Here is a 16370-nt window from a genome sequence, read left to right as displayed (position 1 = left end):
TTATAAAATTAACACTGTTGGTTGAGATATAAAAGTTAATTATAATAGATTCGATTTTCTTGACATATATCTTGCGATTTTAGCGAGTCTGTCTGCTTGTGCGTGGAGACATGCCAGTACACAAGTACATCTTAATGATAATGGTTAGAGATAATGCCAGTGTTTTGGACTGCTTTATTCTTGTTGGCTTTCCTCCCAAGTAACATCTACCTAATTGATTTTTATATATATATAAAATGATGTAGATTTACCATTACCAATCTTGTTGTGAAAAGTTTCCGCCAAAACTCGTATTTTAAGATTTTATGCCACATCCAAGAGTCTTGTTGCATTATACTACTGATTTTTCAAAAAAAAAAAATTATTCGTTGTTGGATTCATGCAATATGTAGCTATACAATTTTAACCCAAAAAAAAAAAAATGCAAATGATTTGAAATTTCTTGATTTGGACGTTGTATCCCACGACTATTCACGAGGTTTGACCAGAAAATGAGTAAACCATTACTATGGAAACAAACCGCATCAGACGGCAGTGACCGTAACAACGCTTAAACTGACCAAAATACCCTCTCCGTCTTCAAGCTTTGACCTCCTTCACTATCCTATTTAATGGGCCACCGCGATATCCAGATCCAAAAACCATCAATGGCGTCAGAAAACAACGGATCCAGATCCGATGTGGAAATGCCGAGGAAGATAGCACTGGTCACCGGAATCACCGGCCAAGACGGATCGTACCTGACGGAGTTCCTCCTCGAGAAAGGCTACGAAGTCCACGGCCTGATCCGCCGATCGTCCAACTTCAACACCCAGCGGATCAACCACATCTACATCGACCCGCACAACGCCGACAAGGCTCTGATGAAGCTCCACTACGCCGATCTCACCGACGCATCCTCGCTCCGCCGCTGGCTCGACGTGATCAAGCCCGACGAGGTCTACAACCTCGCCGCTCAGTCCCACGTCGCCGTCTCCTTCGAGATCCCCGATTACACGGCCGACGTCGTCGCCACCGGCGCCCTCCGCCTCCTCGAAGCCGTCAGATCTCACACCGCCGACACCGGCCGCACGGTCAAGTACTACCAGGCCGGATCCTCCGAGATGTTCGGAGCGACCCCGCCTCCGCAGTCGGAAACGACGCCGTTTCACCCCAGGTCCCCCTACGCAGCGTCCAAAGTCGCTGCGCATTGGTACACTGTTAACTACCGTGAGGCCTACGGTCTCTTCGCGTGCAACGGGATCTTGTTCAACCACGAGTCGCCACGTCGCGGAGAGAACTTCGTGACGAGGAAGATAACGAGAGCGTTGGGGAGGATCAAGGTCGGTTTGCAGAGGAAGCTCTTCCTCGGGAACCTACAAGCTTCCCGGGACTGGGGGTTCGCTGGGGACTACGTGGAGGCGATGTGGCTGATGCTGCAGCAGGAGGAGGCGGATGATTACGTCGTGGCGACGGAGGAGTCGCATACGGTGGAGGAGTTTCTCGAGGTTTCGTTTGGGTACTTGGGGCTGAACTGGAAGGATCACGTGGAGATTGATAAGAGGTACTTTAGGCCGTCTGAAGTGGATAACTTGAAAGGAGATGCTAGCAAGGCCAAGGAAGTGTTGGGGTGGAAACCCAAAGTGGGGTTTGAGAAGCTGGTGAAGATGATGGTTGATGAAGACCTTGAGCTTGCTAAGAGGGAGAAAGTGCTTGTTGATGCTGGTTACATGGATGCTCAGCAGCAACCTTGATTGTACTTGAATTTGCTTCTATAATAGAGTTGCATGTCTTTTTATACTTGTTTTATTGTTGTCTTTGTTTCTAGTGTATTGTGCTTTTATTTAACTTGAGACACATCTTCTTGTGTTCATAGCAGAAACCCAATGCTCAACTATGACTCAGTGTCTTGTTTCTGCAACTCCTGTCTACATGATATAGTACAAAGATTGTTCAGTGGTATGATAAACATCAATACATTTTTTTGCGAAGTGGCTTTTTGAAATTACACATTTGAGATCTCTTCTAACTCTCAGTCTCGCTCCCAAAAATCAAAAACTTACACTTGCAAATGTACTTCTCACCGCTATCAATTCAGTACTCAGCACTGAATCAGTTGAAATTTCAGTCTTTTTTTTTTGTTCTCTTTGATTACAATATGGAGAGGGACAAAACGCTCCGTTTCCACAGGCTAGATTTCTTGGGACGTGGTTTAAGGGAGAAGTTGAGGCCAAACATCTCCCTGGACGCCAAATCCATGTCAACGAACCCCATTAGCTTCCCCACAACAGAGGCGCTCTCTCGGACATGATCTATGTCTTTGCTCTCTGACCAGACACGATGGGCCAGCTGGAGCCGTCTGTGCTTTGTGTTCAGCCCAATACCCCATCGCAAGAACAGGTTCTCTCTCTCTTCTTTTGTCAGTTTCTTCTGCATCAGCTGACTCAGCTTGTACCTCTCCCTGTTCAACGCCCTTAGGCTGTTTTGTTTCACAGCCCAAACAGTTAAAAGAAAAGAAGAGAGCATACATTCTTGACATAAAACGCCAGAGAAAGGTAAGATGCTTTTTGATGAATATATATATACCTGGACATTGATGTAAGAGTGCGTCCGTTTTCAATAGCTTTGCTATCGTTGGTAAAGGTTTCTCTAATGTACTTAAGCCTACGGAGTTCTACTTCCATGTACAAGCAATCTTTCTCATCCCCTCTGAAGAGAAGGAAGAAGTAACTTCTGTGTGCCATGGAAACGTTGCAAGCATGCCATAGCTCTATAATCTCCATCTCCAGTCTCTTGAACTCCAACGGCCAGTTCAGTGGCGTGGTTAAATAGTCTTGTATTGGGTCCACCGCAGCGTCCTTGAAGCTCTTTGTTGATCTCAGAGCCAAGAACTTCTGTTCTATTTCCTCCATCTGCCATAGAGGTAGCCCTCAAGATAAATACAACATTGTCAAGTATAGGTAAGCGAAAAGAAAGACCAAGCTAAGCATAACTAACCGATAAATGAATGATTCGCTTGTCCCTCTGGGGACCACTCTCTTCACATTCCTCCTGGCTGTTGGAAGCTCTACCACTTGTCTGAAGCCTAGACACAGGAGTGCTAGAGGAAGACACCTGTGAGCTATTCATTGATGACTTTCTCTTATTAACACCATCTAAAGCAGCTGCCGTTCTTTGGTTGCGGTTGAAGTCTTTCTCAAACCAATTTGCTGGCATGCTCATCCGGCTAGAATGCGTTGGTAATGGCGGCCTCTTGATGTTGGACGGTTTCAGGTTGCTCTCAGCTCTTTCTTTCTGATACCAGTTTGGTGGAGTGTTGGCTTCTCTCTCATGCTCATACAAAGAAGAGGAAGAACCGGATACAAAGCTTGTTCCGCAGCTTCGGCTTCTAGTATGCCTAACGCCTCCTAGTCTTTGTTTCTCAAGATGCAAACTATAAGGCTTTTCAGGAGACAGAGTGACAGAATCTGGAAGTGTAGGGTCTCTTCTGAGGTTAGAAGATTTGATGGGTTCGCTTTTTTCCTTTGGTTCGATAAAGACAGCACTGACTTCCTTTACACACTCTTCTTCTTCTACAATTTCTGGTGGTGGTCTTAAGTTCTTTGAATCTGGTACACATACTGGTAGCGCCTTCACAGCCATAGACCGGTCTTGAAGCTTGTTTGGCTCTGGTGACATGATGATACCTGTTTCTATGCATCGAAGTTCCGTGCAAGTATCTCCAGAACCCACCTCACTTGGTTCGTCCACTTCATGCAACCTCTCCTCCTGATCTACAGGTTTCCCCTTGTTGTTTGTACTTTCTGCTCCACGAATATTAAGTCGAACTTTTGTGAATTTCCCAGGAGTCACATATGAAAGGTGTTGTTGGCCTGGGATAGTTGCACCAGAATCAATCCTAAAGTCGGTAAGCTGGAAGACATTTTCGTCAGAACCGTGGTCGGTTGATCGTGGGGAAATCATACTGGATCGCTGAGCTGATACTGGGCTTTCTGGTGTTATATATAGAGATTCCCATGAACTGCGCACCCGCAGCTTGGGGTATTGATGTCCAAGAACCAACTGTTAGAAATACCAAAAAGGGATTTGTAAATAAATCAAACAGATGAAGAGTTCATTCTTGTTTTTAGTAAAATTCACGTACATTTGCATGTTCCGAGTCTGTTGATAATATCTCTTTTATTGGTGATTCACCAATAATTTGTTGGAGATCATCAATCCGAGAATGAGCCCCTTCTAACTGTTGTGCTAATTGGAACACCTCTTTATTTAGCTGTAAGTAATGAAAAACCATAAAGTTCTTAGAGTGAATGGATTTACATATTAAGACAAATCACCAGTATGAATTCAGCTACCGGTTATACAAAGGGATGGTTAGGGAAGTGAGCTTATATATCTTGATAGATTGATTGAAGTAAATCGCATTACCTTTTGAATTTGGAGGTCCTTCTCCATCAGCAATGCAGTTGTGTCAGACACAACAAGAGCTTGACGAGGGCTTCTCAACTCACTCTCCAGTTTAGCCAACTCCCTCCGTAAATGTTTAACTAAAACTTTATCAGACATGACGATGTTCACTTGCGCATTTGTCGTCACCTCCTTTGCACAGCTTGCGAATAACAACGTGTTTCTTGATTGCTCAACGTGGATTCTCGCAGGACTCATGGTGCAGATTATGGCAGTTCTGGCGTTTCCTCCCAACGAAGACTGAAGTATGCGCGTCAGCTTTGAGTCTCTGAATGGAATGTGCCCAGTTTTTCCTTTACTGCATTAAGCTAGCTATATAATTTAGTAATCCAAAAGGAATCCACTCAAATACAATACACATATTAGATGTTAATAGCACCAATTTGCGAATAACTTGGTAGATGTTTCAGCTAGAAAACTCAACTATCAAAGATGAAAGACAGTGAATTTGCTTACAAACTCAATGAATAAATAGCACAAATCAGGGACTTCTTTGAATCTAAAGGTGCTACACAGACTAACCTTAGCTTTCGAATGACGGTTCCTAGTGTTAGTAAACTTCGGTTTATATGACCACCTTCTTTCAACCTTGTGCCAGCTGAAAATGATTGAGATGCACGCTCGCTTCCAGCAAGATCAATGAAGTTCTGCAGGATAATTACTTAACCTATGAATTTATTTCCTATTTCTTTGAGGAGAATACATGATTGATTCAACGTACATACCACTGTCGCTGTGAGTGTGCTAAATTTATCGTTCGCTAAATATTCACGTGCTGTGCTTTCGACCGTCTGTGAAAGATATCAGTCAGAAATAAGCTCCAGAAAGCAGCCTGAAGACTGCAGTGTTGAATCTATAATGTAAATCATCAAAATGCATTACCAATCTCAGAATCTGATGAGAGCGGGAACTAACTTCGTTTAAAGCTGTCTCTCCAATGTGTCTTTGATCTAGAATGATTAGATGATACTAGTCAAATTGATGCTAAACATCAAAAGTATTAACTTAGATTCACGTTTCGAAAAGCAATACCTATACAGATTGATAAAAGCTCCTTAAAATGATTCCAGCCCCGCAGAGTTTCCTCTGTGAGTTTCTCAACAACTGTCCCTTTCTGTCAAAAAGCAAATAACCAGCTAAGTAGATTATGCATAACCAATTCCATAAGTTGTCAGAGTATAATCAGCCAGTGTCAAATTTTACCTCAGGATCATCTAGAAGTCTGAGTGGACTAATGTCTGTACTTAAGAGGTCTCTTACAGACTCATTATAGATCTCCATAGCTGAGAATTTCAGAACGAATTCTCTTTCCTTATGCTGCAAAAAAAACCCAAAAAAATTTCAGAAGAGCGACAGTTAGTGAATATGGAAATAATATGGTAAGGAGACTATGAAATCTATCATAAAATTTAACTTCACCTTCGCAATGTAATCATATATATCGGCCAAGGCGTAGTCAGTAATCCCACTCATAGTGTAAGTCTTTCCACTGCTTGTTTGTCCATATGCAAAGACACTAGCTGAAACCAGGTGACATTAGTAGCAAACATGAGCCACAGTGGATAAAAGACATGCCTTACCATGAACCCCACTAACAACAGAGAGAGCCACTTCTTTCGCCCCTTGATCGTACACCTCCTTGGTACAACACTCAGGGCCAAACACTCTGTCTAGAGGCATATTAAAGCTGGGTAAGGATTACGTTTGATCAAGAAGCTGCAAAAAGCAAGCAAGTCTTACCAAATGTGTAGGCAGTGGGGTACATGGAACGCTCGGAAAGGGAAAGATGGCTCCTGTAAATGACGGTTTCATCGTTGATACACTCCCAATCCGCCTCTTCGTTCTTTACCCTTTCTTTCACATTCAATGGCCTCAAACGAACAGAAACAAAAATCTTCTCTTCCCTCCCGGAAGATCCTTGCATCTGATCCTCTCCTGCAGCCATCTTCAAATCCTTCACCTCCCATCCCTCATCCTACCCCAAAAGAAACCAGGAAGGAAAAACATCAGCAATGTCATGTCTATACATAAAGCTGACAGACATAATCATGACTCAAGTAATGAACTTTGTCTTATTCCATATCTTGGGAAAAAGAACATTGTCTCCATCCCATTCCACGTGTTTTATATTCAATATATGTCAGAAGAGAATGATTCTTTGTCATCATTGTTTAAGACATAAACAAACGAAGTTTCATATAAATATTATAGCCAGAGGATTTGGTGTTTTCTGGAATGGTCCCATCCCCCTCAAAAATTCTTCCTTGCATGTTGCATAAGTGTCAAACCCACTCTTATATTATATAGTTGCCTAAAATAAAGGCACTTGTTTTTTACGAGTTACCTTGAGGGATTTTGATAATTATTAAGAAGTTTGCAAGGAACGTTTCTGCAAAATGTCCGATGTGGAGGAAAGAATCTTGAGTAAACAGAGCTTTTACTACTTACACCTGCTTCCTAGAAACACCAAAGAAAACAAAAATTTAGCCATAAGATCCAAGAAAGTCGTATTAAAAACAAAACAAAACAAAACAAAACAAAAAAAATGTGACATGCGCCGCCGCAGCATAAACCTCGGCGAGGAAGAGCCTAAAATTCATTTCACAGTCTCATCAAATCAATGAATGTCGAAAAATTCAATAACCAAAACCACCACAAAAAAAAAATCAACCATCACGCGTAGTTCTACTGTACTTATCACACGCTCGTCAATTAAGAAGAAAAAAACACACAAAACTAAGAACAATCAACTGAACTCGAACCTGAGTAGGCTCCTGATTTCTCTGAATCCGTGAATGAGGAACAGAGATCTAGAGAAACGAGATGAAAAACAATGGCACGGTGAACGATTCGGACGAGTACGGTGTTCCGACGCAGGAAATGGCATAATCCGATCGGAAGAAACCACCCGAGAGATTCTCCGTCGAACCTTTTTTCGCGATAAATCAGGTAATTAAGAAAAGAAAAAAAGAATCGGAATGACGCAGCTGTTAATGGCTTTTTGTTTTCTTCCTCGTCAATGTGTGTGTGTATTAGAATTGAATTTGGCTAATTATATTAGCGCGCTAAAGAAATAAAGCATAAGAATTGAAGCAGCTTCTGATCCAAAAGAAAAAAGAGAATTGAAGCAGCTAATGAATTAATGATTACTACATTTTCCTTCCAGCTCGCAACCGCGCAGATTTTTGTCTTTATTTATTTTTATATAAATATTTTATTTTCAATTCTAAATTAATATATATTATAATATTTGTGTCTATTAGTTTTTAAAATTTACGGTATATTTTTTCCCATTGAATAGATTGTTTTATATTTTCAGATGTATTTGTATCTTCTTCTATATATATTTTTTCGAATTATTATTTCATTATTAAAATCGTAACTATATATATAAAGATTAGTAAAATATTGTTTTATTGTCATATTCAAAAATATTGTAACATTTCACAAATTTAGAAAGCTTTTAAAAAATTAAACTTTTCGCTTCATAAATTTATAATATCGAGTAAATAATTAAACATTTAGTTTTTTGTTTAATTTTTAAAATAAACTATATAGTTTAAAATTTGTTTTCATTGGTTTAAGGTAGTATAGATTAATCATTGTTAGATAATATGATTTTTCTTATTTAAAAAAAAAATCTTTATAATTTTAAAATTTGACATCGACAAATATTTAAATACTTAATATATGAAGGTATATAATATTACAACATTAAATTATATCTATTTAATTTATACTATTTATAAATTCAATGGATCATCTATTCTTTAAATCCAATTATTGATAGACCAATAAAAATTTCTGGTAAGTCCAAAATTTAAATGATAAGATTAAAAATTAAATGTAACATGACTTTCTAGTAGTAGGTCCATTGAGTCTATTTTAAAAAAAATCAAACATGAAGAAGGTTGTGGCTTTTGTTTTAATATATAAGATTATCTATTTCGTCATTAACCGCATTTTGTATTATTTTATATAAATGATTAATCAAATAATTTAAGATTTATACGAGTTTTTATAAATATTTGATCCAGTAAAAGGAGATTTGCCAAATCTATGTCTGTCAAAAAAAAAAAAAACAATATCTGCCAAAACAGTGTGGCTCAGTTTGATTATCCAAGATACTTTCAGAAAAATAAACTATTATCCACATTTTTTATCTGGACAGACGAGGAAGATAATATAGGAATTAATTTAGAGCTAATAGTAAGACTATAATCACTTTTAAGTTGATAAATCACATCATTAACCTAATCACCTATTTTGAATGAACACACATTATTTCGATCTTAGTGGTATTACATCACAACCACAGAAGAAATTATATGATTTTGCAAGTAATGATTTCTAGTACCAGCATATATGTTTACATCATTGGCAACTTATAATTCACTTTAAATTAATATAATATAAAAGCAGCGCACATGAAGGCATGTGCGTTTGTTTTTCTTACTTTTACATTTTCAAGTACATAATTAAATGTAATCATCGTCCAAAATGAAACGTTCAGCCATCAACGTTGAACCAGTCTACTACTGTACTACATCATGATATAAGATGCATTAGCTGATAAACAAATAAATATGTAAAAGTGTTTTAACACATTTTTGCTATACATCGCTAAATGGAACGTTTATATGTAATCCAAAACTAGCATCAAATTAAAAGATATATGAATAGTTGAATACAGTTGTGAAAACGTCTACATGATTTTGTTATGAATCTCGCATTGAAACTGATATGGACATGGAACCTATTAAACGTAACATAATATACAGTATAAAATGATTCAAGTAGGATACATTACAAGTAATATGTTGTTGACGTTAGAGTAGAATTTGGTTTGAAATGTGTAAAAAACATAGAATTTCTAGCGAATGTGCCAGAAATATTAATTACTTTTTCCAATAACATGCGCAGGAACATATATTAATTTTCATATTACCAACTATTATGAATTGAAATTACAAGCTTAACAGAGTCTAGTCTATTTTATCTATTAAGAAAACGAATGAAATATGGGTTATTTAATTATTCTGAATCAAAAAAAAAAAAAACTTTTTCATGATTCAATAATATGGAAGGGACACTACAAGTGAATTTATATCTGTTGAATAAACACATTTAATTGTGAGGTCGACCAAAAAAAACAAAATATGTTTCTTTTTGTTTGAACGAAAGCACAAAATAAGTATCAAAAATGTGTTTATTGAGAAGATATACATAAAATTCGAACACGAAAATAAATAAAGAGGGCCATGCACATGATAATGAGGCTACGAACAATAAGCCATGCAGCCTTCATAATTACAAGTGTCAACGAAGTCAATGCTTCATGATTTGGTCGCATAAAGCATACACACTTTTGTTAATCATAAACCACTTTACTCAAAAAAGTCAATGCTCCTCTACGTGAACTTTGGACTTGGCACCTAGCTTGATGAGCTTTAGGCCTTTAGCTCACGGCCAACCTTATTTTCCACTTTTTTTACTGACAGTTTTTTTTTTATAACCGTAGTGATCCCAAAAGCTTTCTAGACCCAAAGACTAATCACTACGAAGCCCACATGATCCGTGTTTTCTTACCACTTAAAGCGTTCCGGATGACTAAGGGGAATCGAACCCAAGACGGTATTCACAGCTGTGAATCTTTTACTACTGGACCACGACCACTTGGTTAAATACTGCAAATCAGACTAATTTATGGAACCAACCCTAAACTATTAATGGAAAACTCGATATCTCTAAGATAGAAAACTCGTGGTTAGCAACAACCGCAACTCCGCCAACTAATACTTGCTTTTTGGGCTGCCAGGCTGTGATAAAAGCTCACATCCAGGACCACCGGTCAACAAAGCCGCCCAGACTATATTAAAAAAAAAAATTAAAATTTTATTTAAAATGTTTATGTCTTCAAAATTTCGGCTGCGGCGTCCGACCCAGGCCCAGCCCACATCTACGCTATTTTTTCTTTGTACGTAAGATAAGACATGTAGAAAGTAGCCGGCAACAGAAGACACGACTTTAGATATTAAACCGTGAAAGAGAGTGAGGTTTCATGGAAATAAACAACTCTTCAAGAACCAAAAAAAAATCTTTTTCTGTATGCCACATGAGGACCACATGAAGATGATTCAGTTTCTCATTTTGTGTGTTCTTCACATACATACCCGAGATAATAATACTATTGCGACCCAAAAAGGGATAAAGAGAAGAGCTAGAATGCTACCTAAGGTAGCTCGAAGCCACCCAAAGCAAAACGTAGCTTAAGAGCGAAGACATGACCTCGAAACCTCTTGGTCCTTTGATGAAGGGCGGGATCACAGACACCATCAAGAAAGTCCCAATCAGCCACGAGAAGATGAAAGAACCAGTCCTGTTTCACAATATCATTAACCTGATCAGTTGCAAAATTCATATCACGAAGGTACCAAAGGTTTCACGATTATGATCAGCTCTGCTGATTACCCGTAAAGGAAAGACCAGAGCTTCTTCTTGAGCCTTTGGTGGATGAAGTAAAACGTAGCTATCAAAGATAACAAAACCTGCAGAGTGGGTCCTTCTTCTGTCGGGAACAGAACCGTAAGAGCGCCGAGAACTGCAAACGTGACTGCCGTCTTGACAAGGAAAGCATTGGGAGGAGTTTTGAATCTGTCGAAAACAAAGCTCACAACTTTGGACTGTCTCACTTGGCGGACCTTCTTGTTTATGTCGATCTTCGGGTTCTTCCTCTCATGGAACTTCTGCATGATAATCTTGTCATGAGCTGATTCGATCGCATCAACACTAGGCTTGTGACCAGCGTACTGCTGGATAAGAAAGTTCCTCGCGCCTTGAATCTCATCCTCTGAGGCCATCCGGCTTATACCAAGACGTTTGTATGGGTCTTTGACATTGATCCGAGGGAAAACAGCTGAGCATATGGAAATCCCAGTGAACATTTTTAGTCACCACGCTTTGAGTAATCGTTATGACTAAGATTAATTATGTATTGTTTACTTAGTTTACTGACAACAAGTTCAACACAGGAGCACCTTAACTATCTCACCACAAAGGAATGAAGAAGCAGCATTTAAAAGTATAACCCAGAGGTTATCCGTAATCAGGGCCGGTCTTGAGCATAGCCAAGTGAAACATTGGCTTATAATCCCCAAAAAAATTGAAGAAAATTACATAGACTATAGACATAGACAGACCCCCAAATTTATATTAAAACCTTCACTAAATCTGTCTACAGCCACCAAAATTTCAGGACCAGCATTGTCCTAATCAGTCTGTGCTATTACTAGATAGCTTAACCTAGAAACATGCGTAGGTCAGAGTTGTGTAGTTTACCAGATGAATCGTCTGACATATCACCAAAGGAAGCACTCATGGCACGGACGATCAAAGCATTGCTTCTTTGTGTAGAAATTGCTAAACAAGCCCTATTTGCAACAACAACCACACCATTTACAAATCGTCTGTCATATGCTTAATTGAATACAAAGGGCAAAAGACACTACTACCTTTGAAGAAGAGGACAAGCTGCAGCATCTCGACGAACAGATGAAGCTTGAGAGATTCTCTGAGATGTAGCGAAACGATGTGAACGCCATCGAAAGTGAAATTTCGGGGGAGCTAGAGTTAACCCGGACGCATTCATCATCTCTGCCAAATCCCTAAGTTTAATATAATCATATGATGAAACCAATTAAAGCAAAATAAAAGAAACCTAAAACAGTTCGTAGCTAAACCAACTTCACAGTTACTACTATGCATTCTAACAGAGACAAAATCAAATTGATAAACAGTACCAGAGGAGGAGAAGTATAGACCGTACCGCCGATTAAAACAAATCAGAAAACCACTTTCCCTTTCTCTCCCAGAAGCATCGACAAAACAAAAAGCTGCTCCTGCTCGCAGAAACGGATACAAGAGCTCCTTGACGAAATTGATTTAGCGATGTATTAGTATACTAAGAATTTAAGTAGAGTACAATCAACATTCCGTCGTAGTCTAGCTGGTTAGGATACTCGGCTCTCACCCGAGAGACCCGGGTTCGAGTCCCGGCGACGGAGCTTTTTGTCTTTTTAATCCTTTCTTTTTTCATAAACGCTATATTATCTCATCAGAATAATTAGACAAGTTGTCTGAATAATGGGATATACAGTACTAACTGTCATTATAAAGTTTGATATCAACTAACACAACTGTACAGCATTTACATTTGTAGTTTTGATAATATCATGACGTTAAATTTACAGTCTGTTGTAGAAGATAATAATAGCCTCTGCCTCTCCACCCAAAGCATAAGAGCCCCTGCAAAGACTAACACATTGATCATCCACGTGATATGCTGTTGAGGAGTTTAGCACACAACAGAAAACAACGCTAATTTGAGCCTAAAAGAATTCTATTAAATCAGACAGTGAAGAACATGAAACTTTGCAAATATAAATGACCATCTATACGGGAAAACTGAACATGAACTAGGAATAATTAGTAAGCGCATACCTCGGGCGGTAGACACATCATGACTGGAACAAAGTAATAGTGGCTATATGACCGTTCTTCATCACCTGCAAAATTATTAACTCCACTTGAAAAGGTTTCCTCTAACAATCTGATAAAATATTTATAGCAAAGAGGATCCCAATTCCTAAATTGGGGTGTTATCAAAAATGCTTCACCTCAAAAGCAACATTCTGATAGCCATACACGTATGTCGATCCAAAAGGGTTGCTCGTCGAGCCCTGTGTCTGAATAGCTGCTGGTCCACACTCCCCGAGTATTTCCTATTAAAGGTGTGAAAGCAAAAAGGTTTCATGAGAAATGTTCTACTCATTTGTTACTATTCTCAGGTTTACTGACTCGAATCAGTCACAATCATGCTGACATTTCTACCAATGATCAACACCTCACAGAATTCTTCTCGTTATGCAATGGGATTGGTCAATAAATTTTCAGGTGAAATTGGTCAAGGCCTAACATAGACAAGCTTCCTATCATTTACCTTAACCTGCTCCCAATTCGTTCTTGGAGTGATCTTGTTTCCACCTCTGTTTGCTTCTGCCTCACTCTCTCCAACTGAAAAGCAGCAATAGAGCGTAGTTTTGTTGAAAAATACAACTCAACATACATCTGAATGAAACTGCTATCATCTGCACCGCTTACCAGAGATCACAAAGTTGCACTTTATGTATGAGTTGAAATCAGCATGACCAGGATAGTTGGTGTGAAGAACAAACTTCTTAGCTCTGTGAGTCTGTAAGGGTCATGGATTAAAAAAACACATATGAACGGAGGGAATATATTAACTCTGCTTGACCAGTTGTCTACCTCGCCATCAAACAGGATGTCCATACCACGAGTAAAATAGTTGTAAAAGTAATCACCACAAAGAGTCGTCTGTGGTCGTGGATCTGAGGCGGAATGAATAACCATTTGATCTACCTGGAAAGTAAAGTACAATTTTAGAAGCAGAAATACAAATGTTCAAATGGGCATTAGACTATGACAGATAAATTGCAGGCAAGATAGTGAGAGAAGCTAATGCAAGTATCTGTTCGTGATATACAACAAACAAGTTACCTGCTTCGGGTGGATCCCACATGGTCGTCCTAAGTCAGTCCATACATCCTGCACCGAGCACGAAATGATGAGTTCCAAAGAAGAAGCACAATAAGACAGGTAGGTACAAAAATTTACCTGTGGAGATGCACCAAAAGGCATATGCTGGCCTCCAACAGTAAAGTATAGCTCCTTGCCAAGCTGCATAAATATGTAATATACTCATGCGAAGAGTAAGGAGGTGGCTAGCTGCTAATTATGTTTAAACCAATAAAGATAAGCCATACCTTGACATGAACCTCTTCCATATAAAGGCTGCCAGGAGGCAAAGGAGGGACAGAAGCTCTATCCATCAGCTTTCCTACACCAACTTTTTTGTCGCTTGAGTTGTCATATATAGAGACCCGGCATGTTACTGGCGTGGTGCCATCTGGAAACTCCAATGGTAACGCCGCTTCATAGAATAGAAAGATAAGTCATATAATAGACAAAGAAACATAAACTGAATTTCTCTTGAACCCGGAGAAAAACATACCTTCTCCATCATGGCAGCAGTCCGTGTACTGGTTGGGAATCGGAAACTGGAAGGATAGCCCCTGCCATAGTTAAATAAACGTTAATCATCGACAGAACAAATTCAAACATATATGGAAGAAGAGTGAGACCCGTATATTTATTTGTTGCTCACCGGGTAGAAGAGAGAATAAACCCCTCTTTGTTTATCATAAATCCCAGGAAAGGTCGGTCCAAAAAGTGCATAAACAGCCACAAACGTCGCCAGAGTTGATCCCCTGAAGTACAAGGAGTGCACAGATCATCACATGAGTAAACTACACCAAAGTCATAATTTTTTTAACTCACCCAATCGTAGAAGTGGCGTAACGCATCTGAAGCCGCTTGACATCATATATCTCAACCAGGCGTAATCTCTGCAAACAAATCAAATATGGAAGAACAATAACCAAGCTAGAGTTTATAACAAATAAAAGAAGAGTAAACTGAATACTCCACTTAAAACTAGTCAAATAATGAGGATATCGGTTTCCACACTTGAATAGTTGAAGCATAATAGATTTGTAAAGTAGTCTAGTTGGTTTGATAAAAAAAAAAAAAAAAAAAAAAAAGGTATCAACCACAGCATCATCTAGTACCTGAGACCATGGATCAAACCGAAGATGGAAACCATGATCCGGAAAGCTAATAACAATATCCAGTTTCAGAGGATCCTGCGCAAGCCAAAGGAATCATGGAGAATCCAATAAAATTTATAAGATATAACACTTGGATGAAATAAACAGTGAATGAGTCTCATAAGTAACAAACCTCGTCGTGGTATTTAACATGAACAACATCATATATGTTAGGCTGCTGCTCTATTTGCGCAAATGCATCACAAATCGGCATTCCTGAAAAACAGCACCACGATTTTGATCGGAAGCTAAACAGTGTGACCATGAACTAAGACGACGTTAGCTAATACTACAGTATTATTATTATCGAACTCAATAAGGAACACGCAATCGACGATCGCAAATCAATTTCTATCTTCCAAGTCCAATATACGCAGGCGAGATGATCAAGTGATTCTCGAATTCGAAAAAACTAGAGTAGAGCAGAAGAGAATTTGAGAGAATCGAATACCGATGGAGAAAGGTCCGATGCCGACGCCGGGTCGGAGATCGAAGACGGTGGCGCCCATGGCGGTGCCTTCGCATCGTCTTCTTGTTCTCTGCATCACCACCGATCTTTGAGTAATCCTTCGTACTATGATCGTTTTCTCGGACGGAGGAGAACAATCTCTCTCTCTCTTTGTTTTTTTGAATTTTGTTATTTCACGCACAATAAGATCCTTATTCAAAAAGTTTGTTATTATTCATTTTCTAATTCTAATTAAATCTATTTAAATCTATTTATTTTATTTATTTTTACTCATAAAACTCAACTTTCAAAATATCATAGGTATCCATGTGATTTTCAAAATACTTGTGATAAAAATATTAGAAAACAAAATAATTATTCTTACCAAATATTTATTGCACCTTAAATCAAAATTATATGTTCAAAACTATAATTCATTACATTTATATACTTTTACATTTTTGAATATATAATTATTTTAAAAATATTATATTTTTAATATAAATAATAATAATTAGATTTACAAATCTTAATAATTTTAAAATATATATATTTTTTTTAAGTTTCAAAATAAAATTTCCAATTTCAAAAAGAAAATTTGAAAAAATATTTTTTTAAATAGAAACATTATAAAAATTATAAAAATGTTCGAATTTAAAAAAAAAAAATATATAAAAACAACTTTTTATTTTTTATTTTTTATTTTTTATTACTTATACATCTATACCGTA

The 16370-nt window shown here is 38.2% G+C and overlaps 4 protein-coding genes and 1 non-coding gene across 10 annotated transcripts; 2 read left to right on the top strand and 3 right to left on the bottom strand.

Annotated features, from left to right (window-relative positions):
* The first annotated feature begins 531 nt into the window (after window positions 1–531).
* On the top strand, window positions 532–1970 carry LOC106440111 (GDP-mannose 4,6 dehydratase 1-like). The gene has a single exon (XM_013881702.3). It carries the CDS (start codon window positions 612–614, stop codon window positions 1731–1733), a length of 1122 nt encoding a protein of 373 aa, XP_013737156.2. The 5' UTR covers window positions 532–611; the 3' UTR covers window positions 1734–1970.
* LOC106440110 (kinesin-like protein KIN-7G) lies at window positions 1918–7535 on the bottom strand. Of its 2 annotated transcripts, XM_013881699.3 has the most exons (15): window positions 7209–7535; window positions 6791–6903; window positions 6187–6421; window positions 6027–6116; window positions 5866–5966; window positions 5650–5763; window positions 5479–5560; window positions 5329–5396; window positions 5172–5237; window positions 4969–5093; window positions 4408–4744; window positions 4124–4252; window positions 2977–4041; window positions 2566–2891; window positions 1918–2458 (listed from the first exon to the last, which is right to left on the bottom strand). In XM_013881699.3, the coding sequence occupies exons 3-15, from the start codon at window positions 6389–6391 to the stop codon at window positions 2131–2133; spliced, it is 3036 nt and encodes a 1011-aa protein (XP_013737153.2). In that variant the 5' UTR covers window positions 6392–6421; window positions 6791–6903; window positions 7209–7535; the 3' UTR covers window positions 1918–2130. The 2 variants fall into 2 exon arrangements, with proteins under 2 accessions (XP_013737153.2, XP_013737154.2); XM_013881700.3 differs by lacking the exons at window positions 6791–6903; window positions 7209–7535 and having other exon boundaries at window positions 6027–6112; window positions 6187–6423.
* Window positions 7536–10530: 2995 nt separating this feature from the next.
* Window positions 10531–12426, bottom strand: LOC106440113 (protein CHAPERONE-LIKE PROTEIN OF POR1, chloroplastic). Of its 4 annotated transcripts, none has more exons than XM_013881711.3 (5): window positions 12272–12426; window positions 11958–12099; window positions 11785–11876; window positions 10918–11362; window positions 10531–10825 (listed from the first exon to the last, which is right to left on the bottom strand). In XM_013881711.3, the coding sequence occupies exons 2-5, from the start codon at window positions 12095–12097 to the stop codon at window positions 10675–10677; spliced, it is 828 nt and encodes a 275-aa protein (XP_013737165.1). In that variant the 5' UTR covers window positions 12098–12099; window positions 12272–12426; the 3' UTR covers window positions 10531–10674. The 4 variants fall into 4 exon arrangements, with proteins under 4 accessions (XP_013737165.1, XP_013737168.1, XP_013737164.1 ...); XM_013881714.3 differs by having other exon boundaries at window positions 11958–12110; window positions 12272–12412; XM_013881710.3 differs by having other exon boundaries at window positions 12246–12383.
* A 10-nt stretch (window positions 12427–12436) lies between these two features.
* Window positions 12437–12509, top strand: TRNAE-CUC. Its single transcript has one exon. It is a non-coding gene; the product is annotated as a tRNA-Glu (tRNA).
* An 87-nt stretch (window positions 12510–12596) lies between these two features.
* On the bottom strand, window positions 12597–15886 carry LOC106440114 (PHAF1 protein At3g51130-like). 2 transcript variants are annotated; one of them, XM_048762631.1, is made up of 15 exons: window positions 15643–15886; window positions 15325–15407; window positions 15153–15227; window positions 14863–14930; window positions 14690–14792; window positions 14537–14597; window positions 14289–14455; window positions 14140–14202; window positions 14023–14070; window positions 13771–13884; window positions 13606–13696; window positions 13445–13518; window positions 13122–13226; window positions 12946–13010; window positions 12597–12759 (listed from the first exon to the last, which is right to left on the bottom strand). In XM_048762631.1, the coding sequence occupies exons 1-14, from the start codon at window positions 15734–15736 to the stop codon at window positions 12963–12965; spliced, it is 1194 nt and encodes a 397-aa protein (XP_048618588.1). In that variant the 5' UTR covers window positions 15737–15886; the 3' UTR covers window positions 12597–12759; window positions 12946–12962. The 2 variants fall into 2 exon arrangements, with proteins under 2 accessions (XP_048618588.1, XP_048618587.1); XM_048762630.1 differs by having other exon boundaries at window positions 12597–12750.
* Window positions 15887–16370: the final 484 nt, after the last annotated feature.

The sequence above is a fragment of the Brassica napus genome, chromosome C7 (genome assembly GCF_020379485.1).
Source record: "Brassica napus cultivar Da-Ae chromosome C7, Da-Ae, whole genome shotgun sequence".
Classification (NCBI taxonomy): domain Eukaryota; kingdom Viridiplantae; phylum Streptophyta; class Magnoliopsida; order Brassicales; family Brassicaceae; genus Brassica; species Brassica napus.
The sequence above is the reverse complement of the archived record's forward strand: the minus strand, read 5'-3'. Positions and strand labels throughout refer to the sequence as shown.

Coding starts and splice junctions, on each gene's coding strand:
- LOC106440111 (XM_013881702.3), top strand. CDS start 612: ATGGGCCACCGCGATATCCAGATCCAAAAACCATCAATGGCGTCAGAA.
- LOC106440110 (XM_013881699.3), bottom strand. CDS start 6,391: ATGGCTGCAGGAGAGGATCAGATGCAAGGATCTTCCGGGAGGGAAGAG. Junction 5,561..5,649: donor GACTTCTAGATGATCCTGAG/GTAAAATTTGAC, acceptor GCTTTTTGACAG/AAAGGGACAGTTGTTGAGAA. Junction 2,459..2,565: donor ACTCTTACATCAATGTCCAG/GTATATATATAT, acceptor GAAACAAAACAG/CCTAAGGGCGTTGAACAGGG.
- LOC106440113 (XM_013881711.3), bottom strand. CDS start 12,097: ATGATGAATGCGTCCGGGTTAACTCTAGCTCCCCCGAAATTTCACTTT. Junction 11,363..11,784: donor TATGTCAGACGATTCATCTG/GTAAACTACACA, acceptor CCATATGCTCAG/CTGTTTTCCCTCGGATCAAT. Junction 10,826..10,917: donor CTCTGGTCTTTCCTTTACGG/GTAATCAGCAGA, acceptor ATTGTGAAACAG/GACTGGTTCTTTCATCTTCT.
- LOC106440114 (XM_048762631.1), bottom strand. CDS start 15,736: ATGCAGAGAACAAGAAGACGATGCGAAGGCACCGCCATGGGCGCCACC. Junction 15,408..15,642: donor CATCGGACCTTTCTCCATCG/GTATTCGATTCT, acceptor GCTGTTTTTCAG/GAATGCCGATTTGTGATGCA. Junction 13,885..14,022: donor GTGGGATCCACCCGAAGCAG/GTAACTTGTTTG, acceptor TTTACTTTCCAG/GTAGATCAAATGGTTATTCA.